Raw genomic sequence first — 20,707 nt, forward strand, 5'->3', positions numbered from 1 at the left:
GAGACAAAGAGAGAATCTTAAAAGCAGCAGGAGAAAAGCAGAGTTACCTACAAGGGAGCTCCCACAGACTATCAGCTGATTTCTCAGAGGAAACTTTGCAGGCTAGAAGGGACTGGCAAGAAATATTCACAGTGATGAAAAGCAATGACCTACAACCAATATTAATTACTCTATCCAGAAAAGGTATCATTTTGAATTTAAGGACAGAGAAAGAGCTTCCCAGGCAAGAAAAAGCTAAAGGAGTTCATCACCACCAAACCATTATTATATGAAATGTTAAAGGGTTTTCTTTAAGAAGAAGAAAAAATATATTAAAAATATGAACTATTAAAATGGCAATAAATAATACCCATCAACAAATGAATGTAAAAAATAAAATAAAATAAATAAACATACAGAACAAAAACAGTCATAGAGATAGAGAACATTTTGATGGTTGCCAGATGGGAGGGAGAGTTGGGGGGGATGAGTGAAAAAGATGAAGGCATTAAGAAGTACAGATTGGTGCTCGCTTTGGCAGCACATATACTAAAATTGGAACGATACAGAGAAGATTAGCACGGCCCCTGTGCAAGGATGACACACAAATTCGTGAAGCGTTCCATATTTTTAAGACAGTCCTACAGATTTAGAGACTTGTATGTGGGTTACGTTACATAAATTAACATGTGTTTTCTGTTTTCAAAGGGCATAAGCCTATGATCTCATTACCTGAGTGATTGTCTGTACACATAGGCCTCATTTAATCCTGTCTGCATCGCTGCCTCCTGAGACTCAACGGTTTGGCTGAACCAAGTGGCTGTGTTGGTGAAGAACAGGGTGGTCTGTGGGCTTCACTTTAAAACTGGTTTCTCTTTTCTGTCCTAATGGCTTGAACAGAAAGAGTCCAGAGGTTTGAGAGGGGGGAAACCTAAACTATTTCCCTCAGCCCAAACTAAGTATAATGGGCAAAAGGGTTTTGGACAAGTGAGATGTACCTGGCACACCCTCCTCCAAAGAAGCCCTTCTTTTCCCTAATGTGGGACATTGAAAAATTAATACCTGCCTTTTGTCATCTAGTGGTTATGGATTGAATGATGTCTTCTACCCCTGTTGCCAAATCTGTTGCCTCCAGAATACAACAAGGATGCCAGCCTGTTAAATCAAGCATGCCGTTGTCTGGGGACAGCCAACCGACCTGGAGTCTGCATGATCCTTCAACATGTGGGAAGCCTACCCCCGCCTCCACACCCCCACTCTTATTAGGGATTTCTGGACCCAAGGGTAGGTAGAACGACAACCATGTCCAGCTTGAAGCGGATAGAGGAGCTCGAGACCTTTGACCATTGTCCTTTATAAGATTATAAAGGGTCTTAAGTCTGAGAGGGAGGGATTGTTATTTTTTATTGAAAAAATTATTTTTTAAAAAAAGAAGAAGAATATATGAAAGGGTGAGGCAGGAGAGCTTGTATGTATGACCCATGGGCATGGACTTGGGGAGACAGGATTGTTGGGGGAGGGGGGGTGCTGGGCGGAGGGGAGCAAAGGGGAAAAATTGTAACTATTGTAACAATATAATCAATAAAATATACTTACAAAAAAAAGTACAGATTGGTAGTTACAGAATACTCATGGGGATGTAAAGTACAGCACAGGGAACACAGTTAATAGTATTCTAATAACTAGGTATAGTGTCAGATGGGTATTGGACTTAACAGGATGATCAATAAGGAAGTTTTTTTTCTGTTCTTATTTTTCTTTTTTACAAACCTTTGTGTCAAGGGCTGATTTTCAATAGATGGCAGTAAGGGAGCTGCTATGCTACATACGAAACCCTGACTCACTTAGTAAGTAATATAAATGTCTAATCACTGGGGTGTACATCTGAAACTAAAATAATATTGTATGTCAACTGTAATTGAAAAGTTAAAAATGATTTAAATTTTTTAAAAGGTACATCTACCTCAAATCTGTAAAAGACAACCAGAAGCGCCAGAAATCGAACTGAAGGGAAGTCCAACAAAGAAATAAAGAAGAAATACTCATCCAGACATGTAGAAGAGACAGAGCCAGGGTGGAGAGGACGCAGTGTGGTAGCACCAGTGGCGGCGGCAGCAGCATAATGGCTGGGGCGGACCAGTGGAAAGCACAGACACACATAATAGAAGTCAGGAAGAAAACCTGGGCAACTGTCCCAGCCCCAGACGAGACCATGCAGCTCATGGTTCCAGCTCTGAACCAGAGGAAAATAAAGCCTCATTGCTTCTGACTGTGAAAGCCAGTGGGGGTTGGGGCAGCAGAAAGAAACTGCCAGTCCCTCAGCAAAGTCCGCTTCTTTAAGGGAAAAGAGGTGAGTGCTGAGCAAGCCACATTGTCCCTCTCAGACCGCTCCCACGCATACAGCACCAAAACACGGTGAAACAGGTCAACCCCACATTGATGAATACCTAAGGCTCTGCCTCTTACAACATAACAAGTTCAACAGCTCTACCTAAGACACAGAGGCAAACATAGAAGGCCATACAAGAGATGTACAGCTCAAAAGAGGAAGCAGATCAAGGCTCCAGTGGGAGAACTGAGCAATGAAAAGACAGCCAATCTAACAGATGCACAGTTCAAAACAATGGTGATAATGATGCTCACAGACTTGTCAGAAAAGATTAAGTATGACAGGGAAGAAATGAAGGCTATGCTAAGTGAAATGAAGGAAAATCCACAAGAAATCAGTGGTGAAGGGAAGGAAACCAGGTTCAAATAAATGATTTGGAACATAAGAAATAAACAGTCAACCAGTACAGAAGGAAACAAGAATTGAAAACAATGAGGAGAGGCTCAGGAACATCTGGGACAACTTTAAACGTGCCAACATCCGAATGATAGGGGTGCCAGAAGGAGAAGAGGAAGAGCAAGAGATTGAAAACTTACGTGAAAAAATAATGAAGGAAAACTTCCCTAATTTGGGGAAGGAAATAGACATACAAGTTCAGGAAATAGACAAAGAAGTTGGACCCAAAGAGGAACACACCAAGACACATCATAATTAAAATGCCAAAGATTGAGGATAGAGAGAATCTTAAAAGCAACAAGAGAAAAGCAAGGAAGTTACCTAAAAAGGGGTGCTTATAAGACTATCAGCTGATTTCTCAAAAGAAACTTTGCAGGCAAGAACAATTCAATGTGATAAAAAGCAAGGACCTACAACCAAGATTACTCTATCCAGCAAAGCTATCATCTAGAATGGAAGGGCAGATAAAGTGCTTCCCAGACAAGGTAAAGCTAAAGGAGTTCATCATCAACAAGCCCTTATGACATGAAATGTTAAAGGGATTTATTTAAAAAAGAGATCAAAACTATGAACGTTAAAATGACAACAAACTCACAACTATCAACAACTGAATCTAAAAAATAAAAACAAAAACAAACAAGCAAACAACCAGAATAGGAATAGAATCATAGGTATGGGGATCATTTAGAGGGTTATCAGCTAGAAGGGTGAAGTGGGAGAACAGGGGAAATGATGCAGGGATTAAAAAGCATTAACAGTAGGCTCAAAATAGACAGGGGGATGTTAAGAATGGTACAGGAATGGGTGAAGCTTAAAAACTTATATGCATGACCCATGGATATGAACTACGGGGGGTGGGAATGCTGGAAGGTAGGGTGGTAACTGGGCAGATGGCGGCAAAGGGAAAAGAAATTGGGACAACTGTAACAGCATAATCAATAAAATATACTTTATAAATAAAGTATAAACTTATATCAAGCAGGTTTATGATTAATGACAGATATGTGAAGTTAGCCAAGGCAGTACTACAAATAGATTTGCTTATTTGATCACACTACTGTTCTGACTTTGCATTTCTGATCACATCTAGAAATCAGGGCTGAAAGTTAGTTATCACATAATATACGAGGTCTGTCCAGAAAAAGTTCGACCACTGTTAATATAATGAGAATGAATGGTTTGCATGACATGAATATAACCTAGCAGCCAAGGAGAGTGGACTGGAATGCACATGTGTGAACAATGATGATTTCACTGTACTAGTAGGTGGGGGCAGTAGACACCGTTTAGGGAGAATGTGTACTGTGTGTCCATCATATTCAAAATAAAGTGACCGAGTAGGGCAACGAATCTGCATCAGATTTTGCATTAAACTTAAACATTCCTCCACAGAAATTATTTGGATGATTCATAAAGCCACAGCTATGGGTAACCAGTGATTGGCAGCTTCATCACAACAATGCACCCACTCTTGCATCACGTCCGTGCAGAGTTTTTTGGTGAAACATGAAATCACCCAGGTGACTCAGTCCTGCTATAGGCCAGATTTGGCACCCTGCAACTTCTGCCTTTTCCCAAAACTAAAATCACCTTTGAAAGGGAAAAGGTTTCAGACCATTGATGAGATTCAGGAAATTACAATGAGGCAACTGAGAGAACTGTGTGAGGTCCAAAGATGTCCACTATGAAAGGGACTGAGTCGTCACTGTCCCACATACAATATTTCTTGTACCCTCTTCAATAAATATCTCTACTTTTTATACTACATGGCTGGCTACCTTCTGGACAGACCTCATAAATATAATGACTACTTCCAAGACTGTTCATGTCTATTACTTATCAGTATATAATGGAAAATACCTTAGATTTAGAGACAAATTTGTGATTAAAATCTAGTTCTATCATTAATAGCAGTTTTAATTTGAATTATTTAAACATCCTAAGCCTCAAATTCCCCATCTGTAATAGAAATGATAATGCATATTAAAGTACTCAAAAAACACTAACTACTGTTTTTAGAAACAGTGCTGAACTTACCTACAAGAATCCCTCTCTGAGATAAGGGTCCCAAAAGCTACAATCCTATCACCTAAATCTCTTCAGCCGAGGTCAATGTAACATCAGACGGAGGACTACCGATAGAAAGAAAGCACTGAGAAAAATTAGAGAAAATATTCACCTCCTTATCTGCCATTATTATTCTCACTTCATCCGGGGTCTCTCTGCTACCTGGAGAGACTTCTCTTTCAAGGTCAAAAGTTTCAGGGGAACTTAGCTGTGTCTCTGTAATTTAAAAAAAATATAAATCTCATTAATTTTCATTTTGTATTTTCACTATTAAAAAAACAAACACCTGCCCTGGCTGGTGTGGTTCAGTGGATTCAGCGCTGGCCTGAGAAACGAAAGGTCACTGGTTTGATTCCCAGTTAGGGCACATGCCTGGGTTGCGGGCCAGGTCCCCAGCTGGGGGCGTGAGAGAACCAACCATCGATATATCTCTTGCACATCGACCTTTCTCTCCCTCTCTTTCTCCCTCCATTATCATCCCTCTAAAAATAAATAAAATCTTTTAAAAAACAGAACACCATTTTCCCTAAAGTTTAGCATATGATAATATAGTGGTGGCCATGTTGATTCAGTTTGTTTCTTTTTAAAGCTTTACTGAGGCATAATTTAGATACAGTAGAATTTACCAATTTCTAGTATTATAATTTGATGAGTTTTGACAAATACATACAACTTATACATGTATCATTTATACCATGTAATTACCACTACAACCAAGATATAAAATATTTTAACACACCAAAAAGTTCTCCCTTTCTTACACACCAAAAGGGTACCCCTTTGCAGTCAATCCCCTCCCTCTTGGCTCCTTGCAATGATCAATCTACTTTATGTTGCTCTAGTTTTGCACCTTCTAGAATGTCATATAGCATGTCGTCTTTTGTGTCTGACCTCTTTCATTTAGTATAATGTGTCTGAGAGGCATTCATGTTGTTTTATGTATCAATAGTTCATCCCTTTTTACTGCTGAGTAGTATTCCAATGTATGGATATATCAGTTTGTTTATATGTTCATCAACTGATCCACTTGGCTTTCAGTTTTAAAGTATATTATTTTGACAAAAAACAAAAACCTGCCAATGTTAGTTCTGAGGTTAAAGGGATGATTAAAGATGACAAAAATTTGGAAGCAGGAACAGAACATACATTCTCAACAAAGATATGCCTTTTTTTAGTATATTCTTTAAGCAGCACTATTCATTCACTATTAATTCAACAAATATTTATTCAACAACAAGTTCTAGGCACTTTATAGGCTATTAGAAATATGGAGATGAAAGATGGGGTCCCTCATAGTGTCCCAGTTCAGGGGTCAGCATACTATATAGCTCATGGGCCAGACGCAGCCAGCTGCCTGGTTTTGTTAATAAAGTTTTATTGGAACACAGCCATACTCACTCTTCCTCGTATCGTCTATGGTTACATATGTGCTAAAATGGCAAAGCTGAGTAGTTTCAACAGAGCCTAAATATTTACTATTCAGCTTTTAGAGAAGTTTGCCAATCTCTGGTCTAGACCCCTATCTCTTAATTTAACAAAAGAACAGCCCTGTCTGGTATGGCTCAGTGGATTGAGCGCCAGCCTATGAACCAAAGGGTTGCTAGTTCAATTCTCAGTCAGGCCACACGCCTGGGTTGTGGGCCAGGTTCCCAGTTGGGGGCATGCAAGAGGCAACCACACATTGATGTTTCTCTCCCTCTCTTCCTCCCTCCCTTCCCCTCGCTCTAAAAATAAATAAATAAAATCTTTCAAAAAAAAATAAGAGAACAGTAACTGTATTTCAAAGAAGGACAATAAATTGGGAAAAGAAATTTATCTCAGAACATAAATCCAGTAAGTCCTGTTATCTACACTGACCCTGTACATCTAACTGGTACTTCTGTGCTTCTCAAATATAATAAACGAACAATGTTAGGCAAATAAAGTACCTGTAAGATGCTGCAGTATCTTCTTAGTCATCAAAGAAGGATTAAATACATTTCTAGTGTTAAATATATTTTAATAAATCACTTTTTGAAAATTAGATATACACATACACAATTTTTCCACATTAGAAACAGGATTGCAGTGCATAAACGTCAAAATCTTTATCAAGATTCCTAAGATATTAATTACCAAAAGAGACATTGAGTTTATCAAAAATAACAATTGCTCACTGCTTGCTCTACCATAACAATAAGAAGACTCTAATTAAGCTTTCTATAAAGGGCAGAATATTCAACTGTAAAGACAACTTAAAAGGGCATTAGCTCCTTAGAAATAAACAATGCTGGTAACATACACAATGTGCACATAGGGCTATAATCCTGCTTCTTCAATGAAGTGATTAACTCTAAAAGGATGTTGTAATTTTGAATATCAGACACCTGAAACTCTCAGAAATATGCAAAATAGGTAAGATGAACTACTACATTCAATCTGTGTTTCACTTATTGAGAACAAAGTTTTCAGACAATTTAAATACACAGCTTTTAAATTATATATTTAGAAGAATTATGTATTTAGACTCAGGAGTCCAGCTCCATGGAGAAAGTTATACTTTCTTAGCAAAAGGAACAGGTATGAAAACCTTCTGCAATCTCATTTAGAAGTGGTTGTGTGAGCAAACAGTTGGATTTAATTAGCAGGCTAATGACAAGTCATGATCTAAAAGTTCCCTAACCTCAGTCATAAAGGGCTTGCTTTTTTCTCTCTTTAACTAGAGCTTCAAGATTACTGTATTTGCAGGTTCCTCCAGCAAGATCCCAGGGTGGCATCACATGCCATTGTCCTAAACAGACAGACTGGGTTGCTTTGAGCAGAATGGTGTAAGTCAGAAGCCCCACACAGAGAGGGGGCAAAGCTTTCTTTTCACAAAGATAGCACAGCATTCCTGAGTGCTCCTGCCAAAATTGGAGCACTTTATAGTGGTGTCTCTGAGTAGGCAGTAATCCAAATACATTTCAAATGAATCAAGAAACCATTTTCAATAAACACCAACATAGTTAAACTTTAAAATGAGTAAAGAAAGACCTTAATTATATGCTGTCAAGTGTTCTCAAATATTTACAGAACTTAACAGTTTTTAAAAATTTTGATTTCTTTCAAGTTTTTTCCACAGAAACTCAAAAGTAGTTTATACTGCTCTCTCTGACCCTAACAGGTTATATAAGACATAGGGGAAAACTAGATACGATTTATGATAATATTTGTACAATGCTTCCTGCCCAAGAGTTTAAACATTAATAGGAAGTCCCTCAATCTCACATGAAATAGGTTACAGGTAAATATAATGGGCTCCACTTTTAAGAAAAGCCCCCCAAAAAATACAAGCTAAAACAACTTGCTAAGAAAGTAGTGGTTCATATCACAAAATAATTCATCATAGTACAGAATGATTCAACCCAAGAGTTCTCTTAGATTGTGGGTATCTTAGTTCATCTAAAATTGTTTGTATATCAAAATTTATGCTTGTGCATCTTTGAATGAACAGCTCTTGCATCTAAAGCAGGTACACATGTTTTTTCATCTCTACAATTAACAAAAAGCATAGAACTTAACCAGGTTTTAAGTGTTTTGTCTGAGATTAAAATATAAGTCAAAGACAGAACTGTGCACAAAATTTAATTTCTTGACTCCCTATGCAATAATATCCTGTGAATGGCAATGTAAAACTAATAAAAGCCTCTTAAGAAAAATCTGCTCAATGACAGGCATATTTAAGGACAGCCCAAAAGTCTTCTTGGCTCTGAATGTACAATTAAGTGTTATTCCTGATACTTTGCTGCCATCTCTGATGAGGTTGGTCAGCAAACAAGACAAAGGTGCCATGTTAATTCTAAAATTCAAATATCTCTAAGAGAAAAGGTTGAGAATCATAACCACTGTCCATTAATAAAATGTATGTGTGTGTATGGTATATACATATGTATGTGTGTGGTCACACACACACACACACCAATCACACATAAACTCCCTGGAAGTGGGGTGAACAGTTAGGAATCAGAGGTTCAGTAAAATCACAGTGGGGTGCTTACCAGGACACACAGTGATTTCCTCTGCAGAATTCTCTGGCATAAGGACTAAGCTTCTCTTACTGGACAAAGCAGTAATGCTGAAAAAGAACCAAACCCCAAGTGAATTCCCAGTAAAATAAATCAGAAACAGCACCTAAAGCAACGGTGAGTCATTCACAAAGCCACAGATAACTTGGTACCTGCTATTTAACACCTCAAAAGCACAAGAGGGAAGCAAGGAATCAGTAGTGAAAACTCCAGGCCAGAAATAGGGGAAATAAACATGCTTACAACTTTGGTTTCAGTGAAATCACTGAATGTAAAGAACCTCCTTTTGGAGTCTTCAAAAAGGAAGGTTGAAGGGTAAGAACTTTCTATGAAAATCACAGAAGACAAAAACTCCATTCCAATATAAGGATGTCAAAGGTATTTCAAAGACCCCACTTCAGCCTTCCGAAAGCTAGAGATCTGTAAACTCTGAAGAGAAAATATGGAGATTCCCCTGACAACAAACTAGCTTCTCCCGTACCTTATAGTTAAATTTCCTCCTTATCTCAAGATGTGCTTTTTGGGCAACAAAAATAAGATACAATTTCAAACTGCCCTACAGCAAAAATCTACCTAGAGAAACTAAGTATCTCATCTGAGGAAAACATCATTATGAATGGCTCCCCTCATCTCACCTTCCAGTTTACCCTGTCTGTTCATGGAGTGCAATCTCTTCCTGACACAGGAGCACAGAGCTGAGACCGAGCACCTAAATCAGTCCCCTCATGCTTCACAGAGCTTTACGATCAGTTTCATCAAGTATGCAAGAAGACACAAATCCTCACATCAACCAAGAACCACAGAGAAGAGAAAATAACCACCACTGATTCATGATAAATAACTAAATCCTGATAGGAAACCACAAGTGATTTCTTTGTCTAAATAAAACATTTCATAGCGTTTGTTATAAACTCAAGGCAGACACAGTTTACTCTGTATGTAACATTAGGGCTCTAATCTAAGGGTTCATCACAAAACAGTTTGCTGACATTTATAAAATGGGCTAATCAATTTGAAGTCAAACCGCATTGCCTGCAATTCTACCTCTCTCCTGGTGACAAAGTGTATAATCATTTATTAAAACCTACATCTGCTCTGTACAAGGCTCACTACAACAAAGCAGAGAGGCCTGCAGGAAGCAGAACGTCTACTCCAGTTAAAACCACTTCCAAAGCTATCTTAACAGCAAGAGACTGAAACCAAAGTCATATTCATCAGCTCAGGAAGAAATATGTAGTACAATTAACCAGAAACCTAAGAACACCAACTAAATTACAGCAAATGGCAATTGGGCCTCAACTTCCATATGGGAGATGAAGGTCACTCAACACAAGATTAAGCTTTGAGCAATCCCCGAAGGTCAACTACCAGATAAAGGGAAAAGTAACCAGAAGCCTGATCCAGTTACTATTATAGTTTATAACCAATCAATTACTATATATTAAAGTGAGAAGACCTAAGAAAGTAACCCCATCAACCAATCAGTGAGAATAATTAAGGAGGTAATACAAGTACTGCCATTAAAGAAAAAGATGAGATACAATCAGATGAAAAGTGGCGTAAAACAGGGAGCAAGAGTGGTATAGGTTCTGCGTGGCCTGAATAATATAAAGGTTTCAAAGAGGAGTCTTAAGAGTAGACTTAAAAGATGTATATGGTTTAAACCCTGGCTGGTGTGGCTCAGTGGATTGAGCGTCGGCCTGCGAACCAAGTGTCGCTGGTTCGATTCCCAGTTAGGGCACAGGACTAGGTTGCACGTCAGGTCCCCAGCTGGGGGCGTGAGTGAGAGGCAACCACACAGTGATGTTTCTCTCCCTCTCTTTCTCCTTTCCCTCTCTCTCTAAAAATAAATAAGTAAATAAACAAATAAATTTTTTTAAAAAAGATGTATATGATTTAGATATGCAGATAAAATAAGAATAAGCAGAGGGAACACTGGGGACAGGAGGACTAGAAGATCATCAAGAAATCAGTTTAGAGCCTTCACATTGGCTTAGGAAGCTAGTGTAGTTGGTTAAGAGTAGCAGAATGTAACCACTTCTCAGAAATTGTGTAAATGGGATTTGTACTACATAGCCGGATTGGACAAGAAAAAACAAGACTTCTTCCACCCAAATATTCTAGGCTTCTACATGATGCATATATAAGTACTGGGAAATATGGTATCTCCTAGTCTGTGCTTATAAAAGAGCTAAAAGATTCCTGGCAAGCTGTCCCACAATCTCACTCATGCGGTTCATCTCTCTTATTCTGGCACCATCAGAGGAGAATTCAGGCCCATAACATTTAATCTCACCTTTGTGAGGCAGGTATAGTGCTTCCTTCTTCAGAAGTTTCCTCAGCAAACAGCCCTTGGGAAGACTGCAAAGAATAATGTAACATCTTAAAGTACAAGCACAAACTAACTAGTTTCTCCTTCCTTAAAAAAAAATTAATTGTTCAACATCACCACTCAGCAGTTAGCAATAAGAATAATATTTTACACTGTCAGTAAGTTTCAGTAAAAAGAGCATATCCTGTGGAATCGAGATTTAAATCATGGGTGAATCTTCTATTAATTTTATGATCTTAGTTAAGTCACATCTGAATGTTTCCTTATCTTAAAATGAGTATTAACAATTGCCTCACAGACTGTTGTGAAAACTAAACAAGGTAAGATATGCGATATACTTTGTGAATGCAAGACATAAATATTAATTGGTGAGTCAAATGAATTATGATTTTAGAAAAGCAGTTATAAAGTTTTGTTGTGGAAGAAGGAGATAAAGTCCAGTTTTCAGCGGAAATACTAAGTTGGGAAAAACACTGCAATCCATAAAAGACATCTCTCTGGGCACAACTGAGTTATGTATAACAGAATATCCCAAAAGGAAGGTTATAAAGATTTCTTTTACTCGCCCTGGCCGGGTGGCTCAGTTATTTGGAACATTTTCCCATACATCAAAAGGCTATGGGTTCAATTCCTGGTTGGGGCGCATATGGGAGGCAACCGATCAATGTTTCTCTTTCTCTCCCCCTTCTTCTCTCTCTAAAATTCAATAAAAGCATATCCTCAAGGATTTTTTTTAAAGATTCCATTTAACAGAAATCTGCCACAACAATTTTGAAATCTGGGATGCCTTTTAAGAAACATAACAAGTAGGAACTAGTAAGGAAAAACTATTTTCTTTGATTAATGGTAAAGTTGGTGCAAATGTCAACTTATTAAATGTAGGTACACAAAAGAGCATAGAAAAAGCAGCTGCTGCTGACGTAGGTGGACTTATGAGTAAGTGCCTGGGCTATAAGGCTTCTTTTAAGTTTACAGGGTCTGCAAGCAGGGTATAAATAACAAGTTAGGAATCTCTCCACCACTCAGGTAAATGATGAAATATACTAAAAAAACAAACAAACAAAAACAGGAATCCCTTCAGTCAAAGGGAAGATAAAGCTGTACAATAATCAGGAATGCAGCCATAATGAAAAATTAGAGCTGAGCCCTGACTGGTGGGGCTCAGTGGGTTGAGCGTTGTTCCACAGACCAAAGGTTCAATTCCCAGTCAGGACACACGCCTGAGTTGCAGGCCAGGTCCCCAGTTGGAGGGGTGTGAGATGTTTCTCTTACACACTGATGTTTCTCTCCCTCTCTTCCTCCCTTCCCCTCTAAGATTAAATAAATAAAATCTTTAAAATAGAAAAATAAGGGTTAAACAAAACTGCCAAAAGTACTAAAATACAAAAATACTTCACCTATTAGTTTGAACTCAGTGTCACAAACCTGTTCCATTCTTGAAATCTCAAAAAAAAAAGGGTAAATACTGACACCTAGTGTCCATTTAATAGAATTTTACCTTCTTAGAATGATTTGTTGACTAAACCTTGGGCTTCAGAATCAATCAAGGCACAAAGTTACAAGATATCGTCACCTCTACCTCAGGCAAAAACAAGTCTACTTTTCTCAGAGTAAGTTTTTAAAAAGAGATTATTATGTACCTATTATATGGCAGGCCTATGATAACTGCTTACATGCATTATCTCCTTTAATCCTCACAAGAAACTTGAGGAAAATGATTAAATTGTTTTAGAAATGAGGGAAGCAAGTTTGACAGGTTAAATAATTTACCCAAAACCACAGACTTGGTCAAAAATGGAACCAGGACCTAACTCCAAAGTCCATGCTCTAACCACTACTGTGATGTTGTTTACTCAAATGATTTTCTTTCCAATCATTTTAATATATCCCAAGAATGTCTTCATTTCAATAAACCAGTATTAATTTCTAAACTTATACCTCGATAGCAGTAATCTGAAGATGGAGTAAAGTGAGGTTCTCCCAAAACTGGAAAATAACACAGTAAAACAAGCAAACAAAATTCAATTTGAATACCCAAATTTAATCATGGTAGACAGGTATAACTTTAACTAAAGGAACTGTGGCCTAATCAAGACATAGCACTCTGTCTGAAGAAATGTTAATGGGAGCATGACAGTTTCCAAAAATCTGAAAAAGAAAAATTGAAAGACCCAGAATCAAGCAGTGTCTGCGAAGCAAAAGTGAACAGACACATCATCTGGTCACCACTGAAATGTCCTCAGCTGTCGGCACTGGTAGCTTATCAAGTCTTTCCATAGACTAGTTGAATCATCCCTTAAAATTTCCATGTTCTGACTACTATTTCAGCTTTCTATACACCTCATCCTGGAAGGAGGTACAGGAGATGATGGACCTGAATATTCCAGTCACTACAAATGTCTCTCTTCCATAATAAATTAACACTGTCATGTGGCGCACATGTCAGCTTGAAGTTTGGTTAGTCAAAGTCAGTTCTCACACCCCCACACAACTGGATCATTCCTGGGAAAAAAATTCCAGTATCTGAACTAAAAAGTTAAAGATCAGACACTGAAGATTAGGGACCATATTAATATACTACCCCTCCACCTCCCTGCTGTACGGTCATCAAGATAACCTCTCCATCTTCATTAACAATTTCCTCATTATTTCAGTGATGGCAGAAACCAGTTATCATATAATTCTAAAGCTTTTATAACCTTCATGTACACTAAGCAATCTGCCTTAGGGTGAGTGTTTTTCTGGGTCATTATTTCTGGAACTGTCTTGCTATCTCTATCAATCAAGTAGTCTCAACTTCATCAAAGCCAAAATCAATACAAAATATTTAACAAAATCATAAATTCTTTCTACTCACAGTTCCTAAAAACAAAATACAAAGACAGGAGGTAAAATTACAATCATAACTCTTTTATTTTTTGCCTATAAATTAGTAAGGTTTTTGCTGTTTGTTTTTTAAAGATAGTATTCTGTATTTACGGCAAGGCTGCAGTCAAGTAGGTATTCTGATACATTGCTGGAAGGAAAGGATAAATTTGAGCAACCCTTCTGAAAAGCAATCTGACAATAAATAGCAAATCTTTTTTTATGTTCTTAACTCTTTAACCCAGCATTTTTTCTAGCTCCGTATGCCTAAGGACACTGATTTTAAATAAAGAAATGTTTTATTTAGAAAATGTTTATCATAACCAAAATACCCAGCAATAGGAAAATGGTTAAAATATTATGGTAAATTCATAAGCCAGAATATTAGACAGTCATTAAAAATGTAATCTAGCCCTGGCTGGTGCGGCTCAGTGGTTTGAGCGCCAGCCTACGAACCAAAAGGTTGCCAATTCGATTCCCAATCAGGGCACGTGCCTGGGTTATAAGCCAGGTCCCAGGTTGGGGGCATGTGAGAGGCAAACCACACATTGATGTTTCTCTCCCTCTCTTTCTCCCTCCTCCCTTCCTCTCTCTCTAAAAATAAATAAAATCTTTTAAAAAACTTTAACTGTAATCTAAAAATAATTTTAACATTATAAGAAAATGTTTACATGTTAACTTTAAAATACAAAAATATGATCTAAACCATATAAAAAATAATAATAATAGGTCCAAAAAAAGAAGGTATACATCACTAGATGGTAGGATTGTGGATGCTTTCAACTTCGTTCTCAAACTTTTCAACATTTTTCAATTGTTCTAAGTAATCTCTAAAATTAATGTTAATGACTATACTGGATACTCACTAGGTTGTCTGTCCGGTCTCCTTTTACCGAGGACTGCCCCTCAGCACTACCACTGCATTATAGCATCATAGCCATTTGTACAATTTGACACGTACCCACTTAAGGCCTCAGCCAACTGGGCTGGTGAAGGCTTATTAACCTCAAATAAGCCATAAATTTCTTTTCTAGAAATCTGAAATTGAACTGAGAGAGTAAATCTCCTACAATCTGTATTTAAGTTTGACTAGTCAGTGTTGTCCACCTACTATGCAACACAGAAGCAAAGGAAGACAGTCTGCAGGGAAAAAATGAAGCAGATACAATATAGCACTGAGATATAAAAATATGCAGATGATTTTCTAGACTGGTACGTTCTCTGGGTTTGGTTATAATCCTGTTTTAGAACTCATGAAGCACAATGTTCCCTTATGATAAAGTCCTCTTTTTAAGATGGCTTAATTTCATTTGTTGTAGCCAAATGGTACCAATTAATACTATTTGTAGCATTTTGTAGCCTGTTCATGAAGTAAAAGAACTTCATTCTAGTAAGGCGAACCACTAGGTTCTTACCACATCCACACTATTCCAAAGGCACTGCTTTCAAACCTCAGAACTTGACAAATCTAAGCTCTAGAACACTGGCCCCTGGAATCTTTCAAGATAACAACTTGAATTACAGTAAATGATTGTGGAGTTAATTTATTCTTTTACAGGGAAGATCTCTAAATTGCAAAAAACTAAGAAACGAAATATGTTATCATAAGCATAACCTTCATTTGGAAAAAAGGCAAATCACTGGAAGCACTACTAAGAAAAAATACCTTCTCTTCATATAGAGCAATCTTTCCATAATGTGGATGAAGAGGATGCTAGGGAAGAATGACTCCCCAAAGGTACTCTCAATGAATGAACTTCTGGTCCCTTACACAGAGCTACCACTTACTGTCTTAAGCATTACACTAGGCATTTTATACAATTCACTTTAACCATTAAAACTACTGACTTAAAAAAAAAAAAACTGACTTGTTATTACCATTTTATAGGTGTAAAAAACTGATATTCAGAGGGTTAAATGGTTTCTTCACAAGGCACACAGCTATTAAAACAAAAAATTCAAAATTCATACTTCAAATTCATACTCTCTACATTATGCTATGAAATTTCTCATCACTATCATTTCCTGAACCCTTATCATAACAGACAAAATAGGATTAACAGCAAAACCAAACCAAAAACAGAAATAGCAACAAAAAAAGTATCATTATAAAATAGAATACTTTCTATTTATAGTTTACAGTTTTAAATTATATGGTTGCATTTATAATAGTCAGAAAAAATACTGAATATAAGCTTTCATATATAATACAATCTAGATATGTCAGAAAAAATAAAAAGGCAACCTAAATGTCCCCAAACTAGGAACTGTTTTCAGTAAATTATAGAAAATTACCACAAGCACAATTGGAAATAGGTCATTATGTGGGAGAAAAAATAAACTAGAAAACTATCTGTACTTCCTGTCACAAAAGACCACTGCCCCTAATACATAAAGAATGCCTACATAACACTAAGATTGTCAGAAAGAAAAATGCCTATAAAATCTAAACACAGAAAAGGAAATACAAATAAGTCTCAACTACACATATAACAAGAAGAATGCAAATTAAGATTGCATGGGGGAAAAAAATATTGCATTGAGATAATATTTTTCCTCTCTCAGATTAACAAAGATCAAGAGGTCCTGATAATACTGCATTGGTGTGGTATGGGGAAGCTTGTACTCATACACTGCAGTGAGTGTAAATTTATACAACCTCAATCAAAGGCAATTTGAGAATAGCTAATAAAAATGTAAGTGTGTGTGTGTGTGCACACACATAAATACACACACATATATATATTCTGATCCACCAATCTACAACAAATTATTCTACAAGTATCTCCCATGTGAATGAAACATTTTCTGTACAAGAGTAATCATGGCAGTAGTGTTTACAATAGTAAAATATTGGAAATAACCTAAATGTTCACCAACAGAAGCACTGGATAAAATAACTCATCATACATGATCTATTACACATCCAAAAAAAAAAGAAAAATTTTTGTGTTATGGAATGATCTCATAGAGATAGTAAATGAAAAAAGTAGAGTGCAGAATAATATGTAGAGTATGCCATGATCTGTGTAAAAGAAGTTGCTTATACTACATAAAATATCTTAGAAGGATACACTAGAAAACTAGTCATAAAGGTTGACTCCAGGGACAGGAACTGGTTAGCTAAGAATAGGGATAAGAGACAGACATTTTATTTATATCTTTCTGAATGTTAAGCCATGTGAACATTATTATGATTCAAAAACTTTTTAGAAATAATAAAAATTTTAAAACACAAAAATGTATGTACATTCATATGATATGTTTTCAAACACAATAAACAGGAAAAGATCTAAGATAAACTATCAAATGGGGGAAAGGAACAAAGCTTATATAGAAGTTTTCGTTTTGTTGAAAAATAAAAAAAAATTTTTATGCACATAATAATGATTGCCTCTCTTGGTGCTGGGATTATGGGCAGTTTTTGCTTCTGAACATTCTTTTGTCCTTTTCTAATTTTCCTTACTGGGCATGTGTTTTGTTAAAAATAAGGGGGGAGATGCCACAAAAAGAATGGCTAAAATCTTAGTTTAATCTGTAAATAAATCATCCTTAATCACAGCATCACTGACCCTTACCTCATGACTGGTTGTTGGTTCTTCCTTCAACAAAAGTTTCTCTTTCAAGCTTTTAATTGGGCTTTCTTGGAAATCCTTGTTTTTTGAGTGCCAGACAGATGCCCTAGACTCCTGCCTCTCCTCCTCTTTGTCTTCATCTCCCATATCTTCTGAGATGCCTTCATTTTTTTCACTAGCCTGATCTTGGCCACAGTCATTCTGGATCAGAGAAGGAGGTCTAGGTAATACTGGTTCCCCAAATCCTTTTTTTTTTAAGAGCTGCCTCTGAGCCATTTTCAGGCTCTTTTGATAAACCTCCAACTGGCAGAGAATGACCTTTGTATACTGGTTAGGGTCTATTCCAGCTGGGCAAAATGGAATACCCCAGAAGTAGTGCACAGTGCCCTCCCTGTTCTGGAGACCTTGGGCATCTGCTGAGGCAGGCAGACAGTGCCTAGATGTCTCCCCCCTACCCTGGGCAGTTTCGTCAAAATCACATCCCCTCCCAGTACTTTCCTGTGGCTTCCCACACTGTGTGTGCTCAGTCAAGTGGCCAGTGCATCTGTCAAAACATTTAACGTTCTCATTCTCAACTACTGGCTGGCTTGACTGGTCCCAGCTTCCTGAGTTGCCAGAGACCGGCTCCTCTTCAGTGTTTTCAGTGTGGTCCCAAGGCTCCTCTCTTTCCTCAGCCTCGTTTCCCTGACTGATATGTGAGCCTTTAAACAGTGATGGAGGTACCAGCTGCCATATGCCTGTAGGTTTTGAGAAAAAGTAGGGCTAAGGACAAACTGATTTTATTAGGAGGGCTTGGTAAGTTCTCACTTACCAAGAATTACACAATGTGGGTAAAAAAGGTTCTTCCTTGGGTTTAACCAATTAGCTTTTCCTTGGAGCAAAAAGTATGCTAGGTATTAGTGAGATCTCAACTACTTTCTGATTTAACCTCTTTAATACCACCAAAGAAGTTTGGGGAATTTCTTTATAACTACTCTCAGCATGAGATCCCTGTGATGCGGTTACACTTGATGAGTGCAAGGAGTCAGAACAGGGAAACATGCCTTCAGTGGTCCCAGAGTCTGTGGTTTTTTCTTGGTGGGACTGTGAAGATGGTCCAATGGCCCAAGGTCGAGATACAGCAGCAGAAGCATCAGAAGGCCGGCAACTCTGAAATAAGTGATCCCACACCAGACCAGGTTTATTATTACAACAGCTAGATACAAAGGGTTATAGAAAGGACAAAAATGGGAGGCCACTGTCCCTAAGAGATTCTACTCTTTAAAATATAGATGCTCACTTCAAATGAATTCCACAATGTGTACCATGATGCCATAATGCAAAGTGCTACACTAGATCGCTATACTAAACCTTTTTCTAATATAGAGGCACAAATGGCATAAATGGCTCAGGATCTGCCACTGGCAAATAACCTTCACATTTAAAATAATTTCAACTATACATATTCAAATCACAATTTAACATTATTTGAAAAATTTTTAAACTGCCCATTCTTTCTCTCCATAACCCACCTCTGGTTCTCATTCTCTTTGCTCTCTCTCCACAAAAAAGGGGAGGTAAGTACCTTATATTGCCCCTTTTGGTTTCTTGGTAATAGGTAATTCTTTTCAGAAGCTGCCATCTACTATGGTTTTCTTAAACCATGGATTGAGTATCTGTGAGATGAAAGAAAACTCTTTCATATAAAATTAACAAAACACTTCAAACTGGGATCACCAACAATTCAACATTGGCTTTAAAATTACTGTGGGAAATATTTATTAGTTGAAAATCCTATGAACTACTACAGCTAGTTCCTAATGCAACCATAACACTGTCAAAGTAAAGAATAGTGCCTAGCATCTCCACCAACATTTTCAACATGGTGTATTTACATTCAGACTTTCCGCAATGGCTTTCCTCAAGAGCTCCTCTTCTTCCTCCTCCTGGCTGTTCACTTCCCTAGCTTCCTGCTCACTCATTTTGAGAGCCAGAGCAAATTGTTCTTCTTCTGTCATTTCTGTAAAAGGACAGGGAAAGAGAGGGAAGGGACATCACAAACACTAAATAAGCATGGAGGCAAGAAATAGAATCATTGAACTTTTCAAGTGAAGACACTACAGACCATTTAATACAATTTTATAATCTTGTAAGCAAGGAAAGTCCCAAAAAGTAAGGTGATGGCCAAGATCAGTAGCAGAAGTTATAAGAACCCTGGATTAACCAGACTGCGAGCTCCTATAGAGGCAAAGTTTTTACCTATTTTGTTCACTGTTGTATGGCCAGCATACAGAGGTGGGCAAAAGTAGGTTTACAGTTGTGAGTATGCAAAAGTTTATTCTTGTTATTGTTTATTAATTATTGTATTATTTATTATTATTATTAACCTACTTTTGCCCACCTATGTATAAAAGAATGCCTGGCAACTGGTAGATAGATACTCAAATATTTGGTGAATGAATAAACAGAGGAAAAGGCTTTCAAGCCTTTTTGCTATAAATCACACTGCTTTATGCTCAACATTTAACCAGAATAATTTTACTCATCAGAATCCTCTTGGTGGGACTATTTAACCAGTAGAATAAACAATCCCCAGTGACCACAATGTAATCTCTAAACATCATTTCCTATTAAAAACAACTGCGTTACCTTGGAGAAGTGTCTGATTCAAAGTCTGGAACTAGAAATGTAGAAGATGAGCTAGAATATCTGTCATATATGTGATCAAGGAATCTATCAGACACTACTAGGGTCACATCAAAAGAACTTAAAAGCCAACTTAAAAGGGTTCTCAATGGCAAAAACTGGAACATCAGTAAAAATAATGAATGCAATTAATTAAAATACATTAAATATGTTTAAATCCAGGAGTTCATAATACGTTTTTAAAAATGGAACTAACTGGCCAGTGTTGAAGAATATTAGTAAATAAATTATTTGAAAACTGGTAAATAAAAGGATAGAGAATCAAATATTTTGTCTTACTCTTTCAACACAAGCTATACTACTGGCTAACCAAATAGATCAAGAGAAGTTTCTCTTTAAAGAATTATTCCAAATGACAACAAATTCACAACTATCA

At 37.2% G+C, this 20,707-nt stretch overlaps 1 protein-coding gene and 1 non-coding gene across 2 annotated transcripts in view; one reads left to right on the forward strand and one right to left on the reverse strand.

Moving 5' to 3' along the window:
• The window catches only part of UIMC1 (ubiquitin interaction motif containing 1), an 87,488-nt gene that overhangs the window by 43,140 nt on the left and 23,641 nt on the right, over nucleotides 1–20,707 (reverse strand). The window contains exons 4-9 of the mRNA XM_090287939.1: nucleotides 19,521–19,645; nucleotides 18,690–18,795; nucleotides 17,650–18,383; nucleotides 11,171–11,235; nucleotides 8,848–8,924; nucleotides 4,944–5,047 (exon numbers count right to left, since the gene is read on the reverse strand). Coding sequence (XP_090144065.1) covers nucleotides 4,944–5,047; nucleotides 8,848–8,924; nucleotides 11,171–11,235; nucleotides 17,650–18,383; nucleotides 18,690–18,795; nucleotides 19,521–19,645 — 1,211 coding nt within the window. The remainder of the gene's footprint in view (nucleotides 1–4,943; nucleotides 5,048–8,847; nucleotides 8,925–11,170; nucleotides 11,236–17,649; nucleotides 18,384–18,689; nucleotides 18,796–19,520; nucleotides 19,646–20,707) is intronic.
• On the forward strand, nucleotides 505–611 carry LOC150000487 (U6 spliceosomal RNA). Its single transcript, XR_016513879.1, has one exon. It is a non-coding gene; the product is annotated as a U6 spliceosomal RNA (small nuclear RNA).

This window comes from Furipterus horrens, unplaced genomic scaffold (genome assembly GCF_987537825.1).
Source record: "Furipterus horrens unplaced genomic scaffold, mFurHor1.1.pri manual_scaffold_10, whole genome shotgun sequence".
Classification (NCBI taxonomy): Eukaryota; Metazoa; Chordata; class Mammalia; order Chiroptera; family Furipteridae; genus Furipterus; species Furipterus horrens.